At 42.9% G+C, this 22,006-nt stretch overlaps 1 protein-coding gene across 4 annotated transcripts; it reads left to right on the plus strand.

Moving 5' to 3' along the window:
- Nucleotides 1-2,293: 2,293 nt before the first annotated feature.
- LOC140718563 (putative beta-lactamase-like 1) lies at nucleotides 2,294-18,996 on the plus strand. 4 transcript variants are annotated; one of them, XM_073032529.1, is made up of 7 exons: nucleotides 2,294-2,648; nucleotides 6,526-6,667; nucleotides 6,938-7,047; nucleotides 9,778-9,935; nucleotides 13,662-13,909; nucleotides 15,705-15,810; nucleotides 17,573-18,996. In XM_073032529.1, the coding sequence occupies exons 1-7, from the start codon at nucleotides 2,619-2,621 to the stop codon at nucleotides 18,543-18,545; spliced, it is 1,767 nt and encodes a 588-aa protein (XP_072888630.1). In that variant the 5' UTR covers nucleotides 2,294-2,618; the 3' UTR covers nucleotides 18,546-18,996. The 4 variants fall into 4 exon arrangements, with proteins under 4 accessions (XP_072888630.1, XP_072888631.1, XP_072888629.1 ...); XM_073032530.1 differs by lacking the exon at nucleotides 6,526-6,667; XM_073032528.1 differs by lacking the exon at nucleotides 2,294-2,648 and having other exon boundaries at nucleotides 6,104-6,667.
- The last annotated feature ends 3,010 nt before the right edge of the window (nucleotides 18,997-22,006 follow it).

Raw genomic sequence — 22,006 nt, forward strand, 5'->3', positions numbered from 1 at the left:
CTGGGCAGTATGGCTTGAAGGCCCCATTCTGTGCTGTGTCTCAACGAATAAGTGAATTACATGCATCCCCTCATCTTCTTGTTCCTCACTGCCTCCCAAACCACCACCTCCAAATATCATTCCACTGACGTCAGGTTTGGCCATCTGCCCTACCACAGGTAAATGATAGGTCAGGGCTGGGAGAAACCTTTCCTCCATTTCGTTGATGTGGTGTGGAGATGGTTCCATACAAGCAGAAGGCAGAGTGGAAGACTTTACTCCCAATCTCAAAGACTTGTCTGTGTAGTTTCTTGACTTGCTCAGACTTAATTCAAATGTTAAAGGTCTGACAACTTCCAATATGTCATTAAGCTGGAAAGAGTGTAAATTTATGAAGATGTTGTTGAGACTCTGCGACTGAGTTATGGAGAGAGGTTGAGCAGGTTTGCAATGTTTTCATTGTAGCACAGGAAAATGAGGGGTGATCATACAGAGGCGTATAAAACCATGCAGGACAGAAAGATGAGGTCAATGTGTGCAGTCTTTTTCCCAAGAGTGGGAGATCAAGAACTTTAGGGCAGAGAGGGAAGGGACTTGATAGGAAAATGAGGGACAATTTTTCACCCACAGAGTGGCCAGTATATGGAATGACTTGCCAGAGGAAGTGGTTGAGGCAGATACATTTAAAGGGTATTTGGACAGGTACATGGATAGAAAGGTTTAGAGGGGCATGGCCTAAATACGGGCGAATGTGACTGGCTTAGATGGGACTCCTGGTCGGCCTGGAAGAGATGGGCCGAAGGGCTCGTTTTCATGCAGCATGACTGCTGATCTTACACTCCCAGCCAGTGATGGACCCTGGAAAATACAGGTAGAATTGTAAGACCACCCTGAGAACCAAACTATTCCGGCCAACCCACTTCCAGTTGTCATATGGCCCACAAAGGAAATATCTGCTTATAAAGGCAGGCTTTGCTTATCTCAGTTGAATGCAACTATTTGATCTCTATTCACATCAGCTAATATTTTACTAAAATAATATGATTATACTTACAGCGTCTTTTTCTAATTGTGGTTACTCTTTTCCATTGATGTCCTGTTTTTACATAATCCTTACGGAACCAAACAGAATCAGTTTATTTTTTCTAGGGACGGTTTACAAAGGCAAGAAGGGAATGTGGAACTTTTATCCAGTGAAGTGTTTTCCTGACTTGGCACTTGCTGTTGAACATACTTATTATTGAGACCTTTGAATGCTGCTGGACTATACTCGTTATGATTGTTTTTATAAGTTTGGTGGGGTCAGAATGGGTCAAGGAAGAGAGCATCTCTTGATGGGTTATTTCACATCTTGGATTAGGGACCAATTTAGATTGACAGCTAAATATTACTAAGCAGTTCTGACAGATCCCCGAAGTGTCGGTTTAAAGAGGAGAAGGTTGTAGATTTGGATGGTGCTTGCCCTGCAGACAGCAGTATTTCTGAGGCAGATAATGTGTCTTTCCTGGTAAATGTGGCAAGATGTGACCAGACAACAGAAGCTGAATGTGCTGCACAAAGACTCCCTTTTTCATGTTTGGGTGTCTTTCAAGACAATGAGATTCAAAGAAAGAGAATCTTGACAATGAACAATCAATATCTAGCCTGGCTTTTGCTTTAGAAAACATGATTAAATTGGAATTTCCTGTAGTTTTTTTATTGCATGTCTGCTTTTAAATCTCACGCTAGTTTGTTTGTATGCCCTTTGGGTTTTTATCTGCCCTTCTGATAAAGTTTTAACTCTCTCCCATAATATGTACTCTGTGCATGTGTGTGTTTTTAGTCTATCCTGACTTCTGTTAAACATCAACACACACAAAATGCTGGTGGAACACAGCAGGCCAGGCAGCATCTATAGGGAGAAGCGCTGTCGATGTTTCGGGCCGAGACCCTTCGTCAGGACTAACTGAAAGGAAAGATAGTAAGAGATTTGAAAGTACTTTCAAAGTGCTTCTCCCTATAGATGCTGCCTGGCCTGCTGTGTTCCACCAGCATTTTGAGTGTGTTTTTGTTTGAATTTCCAGCATCTGCAGATTTCCTGGTGTTTGTTCTGTTAAACATGCACACTTAGCTGTGTGCAGAGGACAGCTGCCATCAGTAGCTTGGTTTTAAAATTTGCACGATCTATTTAAAACAAAATTCTTTAAAGTAGTCATATTAATTTTTAAGCATAATGCTATAGTATGCCAACAGATTTGATAGCATATTTGATTAGGGAATACTCTCTGATAAGCTATTTGAATCCAGTGGTAGGGAGTTGCAGCCAAAGTGCATGATTTCAGCACAGTCATTAACGAAGCATTTGGCATAATTACAGTAAACTGGTACTTTTGGTATTACTTTACCTCTTGAAAGAAATCTACTCAGTCAAAAGTGAATTAAATAGGAGGATTAAAGACTTTGCTTCCCACTTGTAGAATTAAGACATAAACCCATGGATTATGACGTCAGGAAAGGAGAAATTGTGTTGACAGAGCAGAGCACGTTGGTAATTCACATGATCTGAAATTGTCAGAACCAAAGCACTTGCAGCCTTTCATCACAAGCATCCCATGATTTAAACACTGGGGTGCGTGTTCCATCGAAGACATTTTTGTGATATGCCACCATTGAGTAAAGCACACCGTTGGGTGAGTTTCCTGTTGACAATGAAGTGATAACATATAATTATGGTTATACTCTTGATTGCCATTTTCTTCATATGTTTAATTTTAAGCAATAAAGATGTGGTTGCATTTTGCTGAGAAAATGAAATCGAAGAATGACTTGGAGCAGTGATAGGTCGAGTGAAGAACTAATTAACGTTAAGGCTTATGAGCAATAATTTTTAAGTGTTTTATACCTAACATGCAGAATATTGCCCTGCTTCCCAGTCACATGCAGTTGGTTGTGGAGGGAAATTGAGTGTACATTTTACAATGTGTGTTAAAACCATTGACCTGTATAAGAGCCAAATGGTGGCAAATGCAAATGGATGCTTAGTTGTTTTTTTTTTAATCCAGTGTATGCACTCAGTTCTGGTAGTATTTGAAATAAATTTTTTAAAATGCTTCTTGATTTACTTCATCTCAGCAAGCCACATTGTGGACTTGCATCCTTCACCTTCACTTAGTTTTTAAAAAAAATGATAATTTTATGAGACAAAAACAACATTTTTTTTCTCTGACGTAGGCTGTTTGTAGATGTTCATAAAACTTGGTCTCGTGTAATGCCTTCTAATGCATTTTACTAATTCTGGAAATAGATTTGGGGAAATTTGTTCTTCAAATCCATTTGGCAGAAGGTAACTGACTGGAGGATGGTTGAAGCTTTGTAGAAGGTGTGGAGGAGGACTGGATTAATCATCCGTTTACACCGCCTTTAGTTATCCAAATAGGTAAAAGGAACTGGGATTATTCCATTTAGAGAACCATAAGCATAGATATGATCTGATAAAAGTTTAGAAAATGAGTTTTAAAAAGCAATAAATTCTGGGCAAGCATGTACTCTCCATCCCTAAATGCTACCGAATCTGGTTCATTTCCTGGTCCATTTTGGAAGATGTGTGGGTCTGGATGTATGGATGGATGAATATGATGTATGAGCTGTCCAGGCATAGGACATGAATGAGTGACAAAAGGTAAAGATTGTCTCTAAGGAGTTTGTGCATTCTCTCCAGGACTGTGTGGGTTTCCTCTGGGTGCTCCAAATTCCTCCCACAGTCCAAAGACGTACCGTTGGTTAGGTTAATTGGTCGTTGTAACTTGTCCCATCATTAGTCTGGGGTTAAATCGGGGCGGTTGCTGGGCGGCGCAGTTCAAAGGGCCTGTCCCGTACTACATCTCATTAAATAAGAAAATAAAAATCAACGCTGAGTCTCAAGTCATCGAAGACCAATACTGGTTAGATGTCAAGAGGTGGTTATCTCGAGATAGAATGGTGGTCCAGTTGCATCTCACAGTGGACACTAGGATCTTGGCATGTTCCTTCTGTGTGATATTAATCAAGGACAGGATCATCTCCCGGTCTACGGGGAATGAAGAGGGGCATTTTCATTTTAATCCCTATTCCTTTAGTATTCTGTGTCTCCGAGGAGGTTATAATGCTCGGGTGTGATGGGGAAGAATAGTAATGTGTTGCACCAGATGTCACAATGCATGAGCCAGCTGGATGAAAAGAAGTTGTTCTTTTCCCACTCCTGTTATTTGCTCCCTAAAGATTCAGTTACATGTGGCATTGCTCAAGTCTTATCAGAAACTTCAAGAATAATCTCTGTGACTCAATAGTGTGGACCCTTTCTCGCATGCTCTGATAATCCTTTAGAAATCATGTATTTAAAATGTCAGTTATATTTTGAGTAATCATGTAAGTGTATTGTTTGATTAAGCATTCTTTGGTGTTTATCAAATTCATTATGGTTGTACATAAAAACACATGAATTGCATACATCATTCATCACACTACCTACCACATGATACGTGCGCACCTCGGTCAAAGTTAACACAAAGTTAGACTCGCATTTCGGACTCCCGTGTCTTCCTTTGAATTGGTTCAGTGTTTTGCAGTTACAAAACATAACATAGCCAAAATAAGGCATTTGCAAAACTATATGAGAACCTCATCATCAACTTGCACGAGTCACCATAACAGATTGCATTTTCTTTTTCAGTTGACAAAGTTGTCTAGCAATATTGTTGATGCTGTTATGCACAATTGGTCCATAGTCCATCAGGCAATGTTGAGCAGGAAGTCTTGTTTTATTTAGGCGGGTGAATGAATGATAAACTGCTACTGGGAAATATATATTTTCTACCTTGCTGAATTCTGCACAGATCCATAATCAAAATTACTAATTCACATTTAGATGATGAGAAATTTTGGCTTGTAATCGATTGCTTGAATTCACAACATTGGGTGCAGGCTGAGGTTATTCTCTGAGCCTGTATAACCGCAGAGGGAAGGTCTGGTCAACCCTTGCTTCTACCTCCTGAAAGATCTCTAGCCAGGACCTTGTGCTGGAGCCATCCTTCTATTCAAAGTCTCTTGTTGTCCTCAGTCACCCCAATCTTAAAAGTGCCATTCCTCATCACACAGGCAATAGTGGATGTGAGCAACTTCTGACAATGGTAAAAATGTTTATAATTCAAGATGGGGAGTCTGGGCTTTCTCTGCACTTCCAAAGCTTTAAAAGGCATCTTAAAATGTAAATAGTTAACATTTCCTGGGTCTTTCATTGATTCTGTTATGGTTATTATTATATAATGGATTTATTGTGTATGCCCACAAGAAAGTGAATCTCAGGGTAACAATCAGGTATATGCACTTTGAAAAGTAAATTTACTTTGAACTTTTGAGTATGATCTTATCTTTGGAATTCACTTCCCCCTTTTCAGGTAGTTCTCTAAGAATTGCACTTTTGTCTTCTTGGATGATTAGATATAACTGCAGCTTAAGCCAAGACATTTTCCTGTTCCAATACACTCTTTTCGTAGGTCAAGTGTGATCCCTTTGGTTTTCAGGGTCCGTAGACTGAATTGTGTGAAAACTGTTACAAAATCTTGACAACCAATGTAATGAAGAATTTATTGATCTTTCACTCAACTTGCACCGTGGCCTTGCTCAAGCTTTTTGTTCGTGGTTCTAAATGTTTATTTTTAATTATCAGCTTGTTGCAGTGTCCACCCTGTTTTGATGCTGGCATTTACGGCTGTAGTGAAGGCCCTCCATCACTGGCAGTGTTCAGGGCTTCCTTCATCGTGTCGGTAGCTTCCCCTCAGTTTACTGTCAGTCACACCAGTCCCGGGTGGAGACTCAGGAATACCGTCGCACTCAGATGTAGAAGGATTCTTCATTGCTGTTTCCGTAACAATTTTGTTTTACCAGTCAGGGTCGTTAGCCCTGAGCTGAACCCTGAATTTGGAGGACCAGTGGGCCACTCTTAGTCTGGCCTGTTTGGCATGGCTGACCCTACCAAGAGGCATAGCGCAAGGCCCTGACTCCAACCAACATAGATCTCCAGGTCTAAACCCGAAGACAAGGCTGTGGTCCTCTCGGAGGGTCTTGATGCTACTTATCTGCTTTCCTAAGTCTGTAGGTTTGCCTATCACTAGGCAACCTGGGCGCACCAGAGTCGCAGCCTCTTTTCACCGAACCTCTTGAGAAGCATTCATTTCACTTATTAAAGGATCAACTGGAGCTGGTCAAATATGCGTAAGTCCGTGCTGGATGAAGGATGGCCTCTGTTATTCTGTTGGTTCAGTGGTTGCCGGTGACATGTACAAGCTGAGCTGAACTTCACTATAGATTCTTTATTTCCATTACGTTGCAATCTCTGTGCTGGTTCCTCTGTTATTGCAGGCTGGCTAAAGATAGCTTTGAACTTGTGAACCCGTCAACAGCATGAAATTCTGCAAAGCGAGTACTCCTCTGGAGATGGGGAGTAGTAGGGATCTCTATCCTCATTGCATAGTGGCAGTCGGAGGAGGAAGCAAGGGGGTGCCTATCTGTCTGTGTTTTCTTTTTCGACAGTGTGCTGACGGGGAAGGTGCGAAGAAAAGCTACATAAAGGCTTTGAAATGGCCTCAACTTGGAATGGCCTTCTTTGTAGTTGTGTCCATCACCATGACGTGCTGTTTCGTTTGGCAGTACAAGCTTCCAAAGCAAGGCACAAGTAAGTGAAAGGACTGTCATCAGTTACTGTACTTGGCAATGAACTTTGGTATCATTAGTGCCATTCCGTACAGAGTAGGCTGCTAATTTCCTGTGAGCAATTGACCTGAATACTAACCAGCTGCTCCCCTGCCTGCTGCTTCCCACCATCCTTCACTCTCTGCCTCCAACCGAGCTGAATGAACTGCCCCCTTTGCTGTTCAGTGACAATGATGTTGTCCAAGAACCAGAGTTGTCCAACTCTTCTTGCTGTGTTGTTTTTCTGTTTCAGGTGAAGATATTTCATCTAATGAGGTTAAACCGGTGGAAATGTGCCCGAGGCATCCCCGGCCCGTACCGTTGGAACACCCCATACCGATTCTAAAAGAAGCTCTGGAGAAGGTTTGTAAGTACATTAGCCAGGATCCAGTGAAGGTGTCAACGCTGCTGTGTTTATTTTCCCTATTCTTTGAAACTGATAGCAATTTCCCAGCTGCTGAGTTTAACATAGAACTCCTGATGATTCAATGCACTTTAACAGGAAGGCACTGATGTTTACAGTCTCCCTCACAGAGTCCAGGGACAGCATACGCATCAACAGGGATTTCAGGTGTTTACTGAGTAGACTTATGAACAATCCTCTGAAAATCCTCCACTTTGTCGTAGAGGTCTAAAAGAGCTTTTAGTTATTAATAAGCCACAATTATTACAGACCGAGTCATTTTGTCCTGAATAGAACTCGATTCCATGTTTCTGTATTGTAGCCGAATATTTCAAAGTATAATGTTGTGAAATTTAAATGCTCTTTTCCAACGTTTAAGATGCTGAAATCAAGTTTGTACAAACCGATGATTGTTTTGCAATCTGTATAATATTTAAAAAGTTAATTTAAAAGTGAACTTTTAATATTTTGTGAAAGGATGGCATTGCCACAAGCCTCTAAGTAATAAATATTGCTCTTTCAGAGATCGCCTTCTCCTCTCTGAGTCAGCTCCTGAGGGAAAAAAAATTGTACATTTATCTGCTTGATAATTGGATACAACTCAACAGGAAATTCCTGTTTTAATATCTTCTCCTTGAGCCCATTACCCCTCCTGGGGCATAGACCCCAAACAGCTACAGCTTCCATTAATTTATACATCTTCTTAATGATGCAGCTCTATAAAACTCTAGTTAGGCCACACTTAGAGTACTGTGTCAGTTCTGGTCACCTCACTATAGGAAGGATGTGGAAGCATTGGAAAGGGTACAGAGGAGATTTACCAGGATGCTGCCTGGTTTAGAGAGTATGCATTATGATCAGAGATTAAGGGAGCTAGGGCTTTACTCTTTGGAGAGGAGGATGAGAGGAGACATGATAGAGGTATACAAGATATTAAGAGGAATAGACAGAGTGGACAGCCAGTGCCTCTTCTCCAGGGCACCACTGCTCAGTACAAGAGGACATGACTTTAAGTTAAGGGGAGGGAAGTTCAAGGGGGATATTAGAGGAAGGTTTTTCACTCAGAGAGTGGTTGGTGCATGGAATGCACTGCCTGAGTCAGTGGTGGAAGCAGACACACTAGTGAAGTTTAAGAGACTACTAGAAAGGTATTTGGAAGAAGTTAAGGTGGGGGGGTTATATGTGAGGCGGGGTTTGAGGGTCAGCACAACATTGTGGGCCGAAGGGCCAGTAATGTGCTGTACTATTCTATGTTTTATGTTCTAGGTGAAGATCCTTCCTCTCCCAGGGTTGAGGTCTTTGGAGCTTCTGTTGGCATCTCTGTAGCTCTGAATTTTTACGGGATGGGGTTACTAACCACATGCCCAACCCTCCTCCTTTCACAGCCAGGCTTGGGACCATCCATGGCAGAGTTCGCCCCCACTGAAACGTCATAGCTGGCATCTTTGTGCTCCATTTTCCAAAAGCTGAATTCTTAAGTGTGACAACTTTTTTTTAAATAACCTTTTTCACCTAAAGTAACAAAAGGAATTATAACATTTAAACAATGGCAGTTCCATCGTTAGCCATTAGCAAAAGTTAGTGAGATTTGCACCATTGTTCTTTTTTTTAGTGCCACTGGATCGAGATGTGGCAGACAAATTTTAATCTGGATTAAAACAGTAAAGCAAATACGAAAGGATTGACTTTTTTTGTTAGATTAATAGAACTCTGCAGCTGAGATAACATGAAACAATCTGAACAAGGCAGGGAAATTAAAGGATTACAGATGATTCATGTTTGAATTCACTGAGTTGGTGAAAGGTAAACAAAGATTTGCAGAAAAGCAAATAGAAAGAAGACTGCAAAACATACATGACTTTAAAAGAATGGAATTTAAGTACTTAGCAAGCATTTTGGCTAAATTCACGTTTGAGTACTTAGTATATTGCATTAATATAGTGCCTTTCACTGCTTCAAGGCAGTCAATAACTACACAGTGGGAAACATGAGACAAAAGTGCGCAGTAGTTTCACACAAACAACTCCCAGGTAAACCACACTTGCGTGCATTTGGATGGTGTCAAGGGATCTTTTGGAATTAGAATGGTTTATTATCGCTGCGTGTAAAAAGCTTGTCCTGCATATTGTACATACAGATCATTTCATCACACACTGCTTTGAGGTGATACGAGCTAAAACAATAATCGAGTGCAGAATAAAGTTTAGCAGCCACAGAGACAGCGCAGTGCAGGTGGAAAATAAGGTTCAAGATCATAATAAGGTATATAGAAAGGCCAAAAGTCTATCTTACTGTGCCAGGGAACCATTCAATAGTCTTGTAACACTGGGGGTAGAAGCTGTCCTTGAGCCTATTGGCATATGCTTTCAGGTTTTTTTTTCTTTGATGTCTCTTCCAAAAGACTGTCTGTCCAACGATGCTGATTCCCTGAATACTGCAATCGATTTTAAACTAATGTGTCCAAGTTGGGAGTGGGACTTGAACTCATGATCTTATGACTTGGAGGCAAGAGTGCTGTCACTTTGCCATGGCTAACATGGGGACGTGATGTCAGATGCAGAATCACTATTAATTGTGTGTATTCAGTATTCCAAATGTACAAAGGTAAGATCCACCCACTCAGTCAGGAGTTAGGCAAAAACTATATTTCTGTCTTTAAATATCAGGTGCATATTTCTGTCTTTATACAGATTGACTTCCTTTTGCGTCATCAAATACATCCAATGAGTCTGCCGTCCATTTCGGCTATTGTAATATTTAATGACACCGTGCTGTGGACTGGAAATTTTGGGAAAAAAAATATTTCAGATGAGTTTTCGCCTCCACCAAATGAATATACTGTTTACAGGTAACTTTGCACTGCCTCCTTTCTTGCACATTGCACAAGTCTTTGTTTCTTTGACAGTTGATTCAATAAGTAATGCCACATTACTTAATTAAACCACCCCATCTCATTAATGTAACATGTAAAATATTTACAAGAGGTTATGTTACTTCATCAATCACAAGATCAAATGATGAAGGTGGCTCGCTTTAATTATCTTTAGAATGCTGACACTACAAACCTCCTCTCAAAGACTGGCTGGTTTTAATAAGAGAATTAACCTGGGAATGAAAGGGTTAAGGTGTGAGGACCGTTTGATGGCTCTGGACCTGTACTCGCTGGAGTTGAGAAGAATCATGAGGGATCTCATTAAAACCTATCGAATACCGAAAGGTCTAAATAGAATGGACGTGGAGAGGATGTTTTCTATAACGGGGAGTCTAGGATCAGAGGGCACTGTCACAGAATACAAGGATCTCCCTTCAGAAAAGAGGTAAAGAGGAATATCTTGAGTTAGAAGGTGGTGAATCTGTGAAATTCTTTGCCACAGTTGGTAATGGAGGTCAAGTCATTCAGTATATTTAAAGCAGAGTTCTCGATTGTTAAGGTTGTCAAAGGTTACGGGGAGAAGGCAGGAAAATGGGTTAGGAAGGATAATAAATCAGCCATGATGGAATGTCAGAGCAGACTCAATGGGCCAAATGGCCTAATTCTGCTCCTTATGTTTTATAACCAGTGAGATTGTCTAAGCCAGGGGTTCCCAACTTTTTTTACACCATGGACCTCCTACCTTTAACTGAGGGGTCCGTGGACCCGAGGGTGGGAAGCCGTGGCCTAAGCCATCCTTCACAATGGCCTGATTATTCCTGATGTAAAAGTATATCGTAGAGTTTATGCTGCACTTGCACTTCAGCACCTTGGGCCTGTCAATTTATCACATGGCCTCCTGTATCTTAAATTATTCAAAGGTCAGCCACGTAACTCGGATTCTCTCTCCACAGATGCTGACTGATCAGCCGAGCATAACTTGCACTCTCTGCAATGTTAATTTATTCTGGCTGGGACACAGTTCAGTGATGCATCTTTACAATGATCTTTTTGTGCCATTTTATTTGAGCTTGATGGTCCACTTTCTCATCATCCTGTTCTGCTCCGAGTTGCGTTGTATCTGTTTGAATTGCTCAGCTTCAGTTGTTCCCCGTCTGCAACTTCCCCTCCTACCCCACCTCCCCGAATGGCTTCTTTCCCAGTCAGTCTATATATGTTTTAAAATCTAATATTCTCTAATATCTAAAATCTAATATCTCTTTTGCTTTTGGTGATCTGAAATTAAATTGTGTGACTGTGCTGGCTTGGCATTTAGTTTGGAATGAAACACCACATCTGCATCATTTTAGTTTGCCTCAGAAGATTCACTAATTATCTCCTCCTATTTCAATTCACCCTTCCTCTGTTTCAACCATAACACCTGTTGACCTACATCCATGTACTACCCTTAATTTATCTCCATGTGGAAACCCTGCCACACAAGTAAGCCCTGTAGGTTATTCCTCTTTTACTTATCATGTTCCCACTGATATCGGGACCTCTTCTCCCCCCCGCTGTAACTCCCTTCTCAGACTCGGGCACAGGGATATTATTATCCTCATATGCAACGTCGTTTGCAGTGTTACCAACTAACAACTATACTGCTAATTAAGTTCCCTGCACGATAATTTATTGCAGATAAATGAAGATTTAAAGAATCAAATATTATAATTGTCATGATACTTGGATGTTGCAGAGTCACAGACTGGTTACAATGCAGAAGGAGGCTACTTAAGAGCAACCCAGCTAGTCCTGTCCTTTTTCCATAGACCTACAAATTCTTTCCTTTCAAAAACTTATCTAATTCCTTTCTGAACACTGCAATTAAATGCATTCTCTACTATCTTTATATCAGAAGTATATTTTATCATGGTCCTACGTGATGCAAAATCTGTTGTTTTGTGACAGCAGTACAGTGCTTCAAAAGACAGGCATAAAAGTTATTAATTGCAAAGGTAGTGCAAAAAATAACGAGGTAGTGTTCATGATTTCATGGAGGGGAAGAAACTGTTTCTGAATCATTCAGTGTGTGTCTTTCGGCTCCTGTACCACCTCCCTGGTGGTAGTAATGAGAAGAGGTCACGTCCACAAGACATAGGAGCATAATCAGGCCATTCAGCCCATTGAGTCTGCTCTGCCATTCCATCATGGCTGATCCCAGATCCAATTCAACCACAGACATCTGCCTTCTTGCCATATCCTTTGATGCCCTGACTGATCAGATCCTTAGTAATGGATGCCTCCTCCTTGATGCATCACCTTTTGAAGATGTCCTAGATGGTGGGAGAGTTGTGCCATTCACCTTTAATCCATGTCTCCTGGTTCCTGACTCCCTCTGCCAGTGGGAGCGATTTTCCCCATGTCTATACCCTTCATGATTTTAAATAAGGTCTCCTTTTAACCATGTTAATTGCAAGCACTACAACCAAATAAAGTCCCTCATTGTATTCAAATAAAGTCCCTCATTCCCCGAATCGTGGTAATAAATCTCTTTTGCACGTTTTTGAAAACTATTCCCAAAGTATGGCATTCAGAACAGTACCCAGTCCTCTATTTGTGGTTTCACCTGTGTTTCATAAAGTTTTAACATGACTACCCTGTTCTGTCCCTCACTTCATAAAACCCAGGATCCTGTCTTTTAACTACTTTCTCTATTTGCCCTGCGACTTTCAGTGAATCTCCAGATTGCATCCTTTTGGCCTCTTCTCATTATTGCTACCAATACTAGTAATTTCCCATTTCACAGTATTAAATTTTACCTGTCATCTTCCAGCTAGTCTGTCTCTGTCTCCTTGAAATCTACATTACGCTCACTCACAATCCTCAATAACTTTTAACTTCTGTGTTATCTGCCAATTTTAATATTGTGCCATATACACTCGATACCATGTCATCAATATACATTAAAAAATTGAGGTCCTGTTATCCTCTGGGAAGACCATAAGGCATAGAAGAAGAAATAGGCCATTTGGCCCATCAAGTCTGCTCCGCCATCCTGTCATGGCTGATTTATTATCCCTCTCAACCCCATTCTCCTGCCTTCTCACCCAGACTAACAAAGAACCTACCAACATTCACTTCAAATATATCCAATGATTTGTCCTCCACAGCCGTCCATAGCAATGAAGTCCACAGGTTTATTAGAAGATTGTTGTGACTAATTTTGTACATTTTCATTCCTAAAAAGGGCAATTGCTTTATATTGGTAAATCTTTGGGCAGGTGGGGCTTGGTCAGCCTTGGACAGCAGCCTGCCTAGGAGAAGGAAAACTGATTTTAAAGCTCCGCCACCTTGCGGCCATACCCACCCACAGGGAAGGCCTCGGGAGTACACCGTGAGGAAGAAATCCGGAGCTGGGGTCCCTAAGACAGTTTGATGTTGTTTACAACTTCACTCCAGCAACCTCTGCAACAACACTGGTGACAAACTGTATCGGCACTTGCCCTTCCCTTGGACTACAGTGACTTGGAGAGGGGGCATGGGCAACAGCTGGTTCATCAAATCTTCCCGCCAGGCTTGCACCCTGGAGAGGCCACAGTCCACCAGAGGCGCAAACCCATGTTCCCCTGGGATCGACGGCTGCCCACTGTTACTACTTTTGGTAAATCTGAAATACTTTACAGTAAAGAATGTTGTGATAATCATAATCAATTTTCTTTTCAGGATTGCAAGCATTTCCAAGATATTCCCCACTATAATGCTGTATAAACTATGGGAGGAAGGAAAAATCGCGTCTTTGGATGATCCACTTACAAAATATGTCAAAAACTTTAGTATTAAAAACCCACTGGGAAGCTCAAAAGACTCAGAACATAAATATGAAGCAGATGACCTGGTATCTCTAGGGAGAGAGAGAGCCGCCACCAAAGTATCATCTGTGACGTTGAAGAGAATGGCCAGCCAGCTATCAGGTGAGTTGGAAAGCTGCTCAAACGAGATGTGCATCGGACCGAGACCCATTAATTATTGTCCAGTTAATCATTTTAGGAAGTTAGTCTGTCATTGTCCAGAGCAGGAGTTAACATTACAGAAGTCAAAGTGAGCACAATGCACAGTATGGCCAAACTATTTCCCACACCTGCGCCTGGGGATTTGTACAATTCAGAAGTATATGTTGGAAAATTGGACTGGGGGGTGGGGGGCGTTCAGGAAGTACCAGAATGATCTTGCTGACCACTGGATCCGCCGGGCTCCCCGCAGTAACAGGCATGCCTGTGTGACGAACGAAAGCGTAGCCTATCACTATTACAGCTCCAGCGACCCAGGTACGCGGTAAGGGCAGGCAGGGTTCAGTTCCGGGATCGGGGTTCAATTCCGCCGCTGTCTGTAAGGAGTTTGCACGCTCTCCCTGTGACCACTGTGGACTTCCTCTGGGTGCTCCCGTTTCCACCCACGGTCCAAAGATGCACGCATTAGTAGGGTAATCGCTCGCATGGGTGTAAATGAGTGGCAGTGGCTCTTTGGGCCGGGAGGACTTGTTACTGTGCTGTATCTCTAAATGAGAATTAAATTCATGCCCGTGAATGGGGAGAAGCAGTATCACACAACACGTAACACTTTGTAACCTCTACCTGCTCATGTTAACCCACAAACCTCATAGCTCACTTCGAAATTTCCTTGTGGCAGAGGAAACTATTCAGCTCATTGAGTCAGCGCTGGTTCTCTGAACAATCTAATTCCACTAATGATCTACTCTCTACACATTCCCATCCTACCTAGTTCAAAGTACATTTATCATCAAACTATGCATACATTACACAACCTTGGGATTCGTCTCCTTACGGGCAGCCACAAAACAAGAAACCCGAAAGAACCCGTTTTTTAAAAAAAAGACCAACGCAGAGAGAAAGAGGGAAAAAAACGCAAATCGTGCAGACTATAAAAACAAGCAACAGCGTTCAGAATGAAAGTGAGTCCATAGACGTGAAGCCCAGGACAGGCCCACAGCCTCAATTCATCTCACAGCAGGGCAAATTGTCGTGAAGTTTGCAGACAAAAAGACCAGAGCATCCTGAGCAGGCCCACAGCCTCAGCCTCAGCGCCACAGAGAGAGGAGTAAATGTCACGGAGGAGCGTACAGAACCAACTCAACCCTCGCCTCTGGTCCCCAGCACCCGGCCTTTTCAATCCATCCAGCCCAGCGTTTAAATTGTCCAAACATCAGATCATCCATCACACCAAGACCCGGGCAGTCCCTGTCACTTTCCTGCGCTCTGGCCCTGGACCTTGCCACCACATTCCGGCCCGTATCCAACCATTTCAAATCGGCCCAGCAAGCCTTGCCCGCCATCGATTTTGTTGGACGGGCTCCAGAACTCCCCGCTCTGACTTTGCTCCGCTTCGCACGCTCCGACTCTGTCTCGACTTCACTGTATAGGGTCAACTCATATTGTCCTATAAACCTACCAATCGGTAGGTCTTTGGGGTGTAGGAGCAAACCAGGGGATCGAGGGGAAGTCCACACATTCACAAGGAGAACATGGTATCGAAGATAAGGATTGAGCCTGGATCTCTGGACTCTGGGGTGGCAGCTGTGCCACTTCACTGCCCAACCCAATTAGTTGCTTTACCAGTTGGCTTTACATGTTCTCCCTGGCCCCTGGGCATTTAATGGGTTTTCCATTTATGGTCACGGCAAACTGTATACGTGTTGGATTTTTTTTTTTGGTGCCAAAATCTTGAAATGTTGTCTGAAATGATTTGCAGGATTGCCCAGGCGACTCAGGTCCACAAGTCTACTTTGGGAAGGGAATACCCAGATGGCACTGGATCTCTTGAGAGATGATTTACTCATTGCAGATCCTGGTACAAGGTGTGAGTTCAGCTTTTATGTCATCCGCCAACGCTGACAGACCGGAACATGAAACTTCTGCCTTTTTAAAGAATTGCTGACTTGCTGCAATCCTAGTTCTCCTACAATTTGTAGCTTAAATTTGCATGCAATGAACCACCACTACCCGGTGAAATGTTCCAATATTTATTTATGGGATATAAATCCTCTGATGAAATCTTGCCTGACAAATGCCTAAGGCAGGACTCCCAATCTTTATTCAGTACCCACTGTACCTAATAAAATGGTCACTGTCTGGATGTTCACGGCCTTCAACTGTAGCCCATTCACTGTCACCTCCCTGTCAGCTTGAACCATTCTCCTCTGACCTCTCTCATTAACGAGGCGTTTTTGCCCGCAGAACTGCCACTCACCGGAAGTATTTTGTTTCTCACACCAATCTTTGTAAACTCTAAAGACTGTTGTATGTGAAAATCCCAGGAAATCAACAGTTTCTGAGATACTCAAACCACCCCATCTGGCACCGACAATCACTCTGCGGTCAAAGCCACTTAGATGACACTTCGTCCCCATTCTGATATTTACTCTTGACGTAACTGCGTACTTTAACACATTGAGATGTTGCCTAATGATTAGATATTGACTATTGCCGCCTATTGATAGGTTAGATATTTGCATCAACGAGCAGGTGTGCCTAATAAGGTGGTCGATGAAGGTATTGTATTTGCTTGACTTGGTACAGCCATTGTAACTAATCTGCAAAGTTGCAGCATGATTACACTGATGATTAAACATTTAGTGGGACAAGGCAGGTATTATATTTCTAAAGCACCTTAAATGAGATTTAATACCAATGTAATGGAGATATGTTACAACTCACCCACAGTTAATAAAAATTATGTAAAAGTAGAAGCACTTTTCAGTTATCAGTGATAACAAATTAGTTTATTTATTGAAATACAGTCCTTTTAGCTGTGCCCTAGCTGAATCATGGGGCAACCCACCATCTAATAAGTCTTTGGACTTGAAGGATTAAACCTGGCCACAGGGAAGAACCGCACAAACTCCTTACAGCCGGCAGCGGGAATTGAACCCGTGTCATCTGCACTGTAAAGCGTTGTGCTAACTTTTATACTACCATGCCGTTGCTTTGTATCTTAAACATTTAGCACTTCTTAACTATCATTCCTCATGATGAATTATGTCACACGATACACCCCCCCCCCCAATTTAAATGGGATGGGGGGTATTGAAGCCTGCGCATGTTGGCAGCAGGGTCTAGCTAGCAATGTCGGACTGGGAAATTGGAGCTGGTGAATGTACCACTGCGCATCATTCTGTTCCCGCCGATGGCAGCAACCACCACCTCGTACCACCTCGCCAATACTTCAAAACGTGCATTTTGAATGCTGCACAGTTCTTTATGCAGCAGGTCCAATTTTCCAGTCTGTCGTGGGGGTGGGGGAGCGGAGCGGATAGCACAACGCTCTACAGCGCTAGCGACGCGGGTTCAATTCCTGCCGCTGCCCGTAAGGAGTTCGGACGTTCCCCCTGTGACCGCGTGGAGTTCCTCCCTGGTCATTGTAAATTGACCCGTGATTAGGCTAGGGTTAAACTGCGGTGTGGCTCGAAGGGGTGGAAGGATCTGCATAAATAAACTGAAAGCTAGACCCAATATCCCCACTTAAAATGGCGTGTGGCATAGTTCTACTGGATGCATAGAAGGAAGGGTACGCACGCACGCATGGAAATGGCTGACGGTCTAATATTCTGTCCTCCTCAGATGTCACTACAGCAACCTAGCATTTTCCCTCCTGGCTCACGTTCTGGCCAGTAAGGTTGTTGGAGCCGACTACCAGCGCTGGGTCACCGAGCACATCCTTACCAAGATCGGAATGGAGCACACCGGATTTGAGTTCAGCCCGCCGGTTCGTGCTCAGTTAGCTGTCGGCGTCTACAGCAACGGCAAACCGGCTCAGCTCTACGACCTGGGCTGGTACCGGCCCTCCGGCCAAATGTACTCCACGGCTGCCGACCTGGCCAAGCTGTGCATGGCCTTGCTGGGGGTCGTTCGCAAGCGCATCCTGGGCGCCGAGACGCTGAAGGTGATGCTCACCCCCGTGCTGAAGTGCTCCGAGGATTACTTCGTCAGCGGGACGGGGACGCCGTGGGAAATCAGCGAGCAGCTGGGCTACGATGTCATCAAAAAAGATGGCGATCTGGATGGTTACTCGGCCACCTTCTCCCTGGTTCCTCGCCTCAAAATAGGGTTCATCATTTTAATGTCGGGTTCCCGGCCCCAAGAGGAAGACTTGACTGCCGGGGTTTATAATTACCTCATCCCAGCAATGGAGTCTGCATTCCGCCAAAGCGACAGAATCCTCCATCCGCCTCCCGAATCCAAGCCTTACGTTGGCTACTACACATTTTCAAATTTGACCTTTTACGAGGTAAAGAAAGACAAGAGAGGGGTTTTGGTGATGCAGCAGTTCGGCCCTCACATTGAAACCTTGATACCCGAGAAGTATAGGACTATCAAGCTTTGTTACCTAGAAGAAAGGGTTTTTCAAATCGTATTTGAGAAAGCATACCCGTGCGTCCTGAAGTTCAACAAGGCCTCCGTGTCCCTCGAAGCTCAAGACGGGCAGCTCTTTAACTTTTTCCCCTTCAACAGTAGAGGCCTATCTACTGGTTTTGACGCTCCGGGCCTGAACACGTACAACATCGTCAGAATAAGTCGCAAACCAAGATTTTGAGAACGTTTGACAGGTTATAATCGTTTTTTAGGTGCTTTTTTGAAAAGTCGTCTCATTTATAGAATTAGCAGCATGGAATCTGAGTAAGAAAAGGTATGTCGAACCTTCTCTATTGATTCACGATGGCTGCCACATCTGTTGTGCCCTGATTTTTAACTGCTAGGAATTTGCTGCGAGATGCTTTCTGACGTGATCTCCAGTGACTTTTAGTGGCGAAGCAGAGGGAATCGGTGTGTTTGTTTTCTCTCAAAAGAATCGGATAGAGCCATGTAAATCTTTATAATACTCAAAAACCTTTCTCAACAGTCAGATCAATCTGGCTTCATATCCATGTCGGTACTAATTGGTCCTGAAGACTTTGTAACTTTTCCAGAGAGCCTCAGCTTTCTTTTCGTGCTTTTAGTGTCATCTTGTGATAAAATGTTATGCCATAATACACAGTAAGATTTTATTTGCTGCTGCTTGTGTTGTATCTTTGGTTAGGTAACTATCAGATCCATTCCCTTTGTATGGATAGCCTGATTCCTAATTTCTGTTTGGAATTTGCTTGTTTTTAAAACTTTCCACAGATTTTTCTTCAACCTATGAGCAACCCCCTATGCTTTCCTCTGTCTTCCCACTGCAAAATGACTTCTTCCCACCATTGTTAAATTAGTAGACTAGAAGCAGTAATTCTGGATTATTAATTGCAGAATCATAGATTCAAAGACATGAGTTCAAACCACACAGGAGCAGTTGAGGAATTTCAATAATATAAAATAAATAAAACTGGAATGGGGAAAAGAAACTAGCCTCTCTAACAGTAGCACTAGATTGTTTTTTTAAAAAACAATCCTACCTAGAGCATCAAGTCCTTTAGAGAAGGAAATCTGTCACCCTAAACTATTCTGGTCTTCATGTGACTTCAAGAAGAGTGGGTGTGGAAAGGATGTTTCCTATGGTGGGAGGGCACGGAGTCAGAATTGAGAGGTGTCCTTTTAAATGAGAATGAGAAAATTAGCCAGAGAGTGGTGAATCTGTGGAATTCATTGCCACAGGTGGCTGTGGAGGCCAAGTCTTTACACGTATTTAAGGCCAAGGTTGATAGATTCATGATTGGTTGGGGCATGAAGGAATACGGGGAGAAGGCAGGAGATTGGGGCTGAGAGGAAAAACGGACCAGCCGTGATGAAGTGGCGGAGCAGACTCGATGGGCCAATTCTGCTCCTATATATTACCGTCTTATGGTCAGACTAATGTAAATGAGTCCTACCGACCTCCATTACTCCGAAGCAAATGGGGAGCACAGTAGACGTTGGCACATTGGTGAATTGCCAAAGAAAATCGATGTTCTCTTAAATTGATGTTTTTGTAAATTATCTTGGTATGTTTAACTTAATTTGTGTTTTCCAATCCTTAAAATTTCTATCCCAAATACATTGTCTATGACTCCTAATACTTTATCTCTAAAAAGATGAAGTCCTCACCATGACTTGTTGCCTCCCTTTGCAACGAAGTACAGTGGCTGTGCAGGCAGTCTTCTAATAAACCAGTGAGTGTCACAATGACCAAATGTAATCATTGTGTTTCCTGTGGTGCGGAGATAAAATCTTCTGATTTAAATCTAGTTCTGGTGCACAGGCATCAATAACAAGGTCAATAATATTTTATTGTTCACACCCAATAATGACTTTAATAAGAAATTCCAGCCTGGCCTGGTAAGATACTGCCAGTCCATTGAAATATTTTATTTACTAAACTGCTTGTGAAGACTGAACTAGAAATGACAAATCAGTTAAATGAAAGAATTTATTTATGATGTATCTTTTGGATCCCTGGGACCTTCTAAAGTACCGCACAACACAACTCCAGCAACCGGTTCAATCTGACTTTTGGTGTTGAGTGTGTCTGCTCTCCTTGTGACCGCATGGATTTTTTCTGGGATCCTCTAGTTTCCTCCCACATCCCAAGATAAGCAAGTTGGTAGGTTCATTGGTCTCTGTAAGTGCTCCCAACTGTAAGTGGTCGGTTTAATCTGGGGGAAGGCGATGGGAATGTGGATAAGATTAGTGGGGGATTGGGATTGTTCTCTGAGTTTGCATAAACTGATGGGCTGAATGGTCTCCATGTTAAAAGTAAATAAGGAAAGTTGCACTGAGTAATTATGTCTTTTCAAAACTACTTGCATAAAATTTATAAACAACAGCAACTCCAACATGAATCCATTTGATAATCCAGTTACATAATCTGATGGTTGCCCACTCTGCTCTCCAGCTTCCTTAATCTTACCTAATACTTTACTGGTGAACGTGGGCTTGTTTGTCATCGGTTTTGTGGAGTGCTCCATAATAATTGCAGGTAAAGAAGCTAAGAAACATTGAAAGGACCAGCTAGACCAGACATGAAGAGGATGTTTTCTATGGTGAGGGAGACTAGGGCCAGAGAGCACAGCCTCAGAATAGAAGAGCAAACACGAGGAAATCTGCAGATGCTGGAAATTCAAACAACACACACACAAAAATGCTGGTGGAACGCAGCAGGCCAGGCAGCATCTATAGGGAGAAGCGATGTTGAAGTTTCGGGCCGAGACCGAAACGTCAACATCGCTTCTCCCTATAAATGCTGCCTAGCCTGCTGTGTTCTACCAGCATTTTGTGTGTGTTGTTCTCAGAATAGAAGGATGTCCCTTTAGAACAGAGATGAGGAGGAATTCCGTTAACCAGAGGGTGGTGAATCTGTGGAATTCATTGCTGCAGGCATCTGTGATGGCCAAGTCATTGAGTATATTAAAAGCGGAAGTTAATTATTGTCCTTAACCCCATTCTCCCATAATCCATTGCGGTGGTGGGGGTTCACGGCTGGCAGCTTTTCACTATACCAAGGACGCGGCCTAGATGACGAGCGCGCCTTCAGGGTTCCGAGGTTTCGTGGCCCTGTGCGTGGGTCGATTCTAAGCTGGTGCAACCGACTGAAGTGCCGCAGGAAAGAACGGAACAGCGGATCAGCTGCCGGAGGCTCTGCAGTCAGCAAGCCGTGCTCTGTCTCCGTCCCCCTCTCTCTCTCGTTGGTGGGTGAGAGGTTGTTGCCAATTCTCAGGTCACCATACTCGGGGGTTAAAAAAACAGTGCTACAGTCTTTTAGCATCGTAAATCAGCGAGTTGTTTTGTTATGCCTCCCCCTTTGCCATGAAAGAGGACACCTCTTTTTTTCCTTTACTAGGGAGGGAGAGAGCCTGTGGTATGTCGAATTGTCAGGTGAACGATTAGTTTTTGTTGTTCTGCAGATCATGGCCTTTATTGGGGGCTTTGTTAATACTTGCTGGGTGGGTGGAGGGTGCTGACACTTTTTTGCGGAAGGGTCTCGGCCCGAAACGTCGACAGTGCTTCTCCTATAGATGCTGCCTGGCCTGCTGTGTTGCACCAGCATTTTGTGTGGTGTTGTTTGAATTTCCAGCATCTGCAGATTTCCTCGTGTTTACTTTT

The sequence above is a fragment of the Hemitrygon akajei genome, chromosome 29, assembly GCF_048418815.1.
Source record: "Hemitrygon akajei chromosome 29, sHemAka1.3, whole genome shotgun sequence".
Lineage (NCBI taxonomy): Eukaryota > Metazoa > Chordata > Chondrichthyes > Myliobatiformes > Dasyatidae > Hemitrygon > Hemitrygon akajei.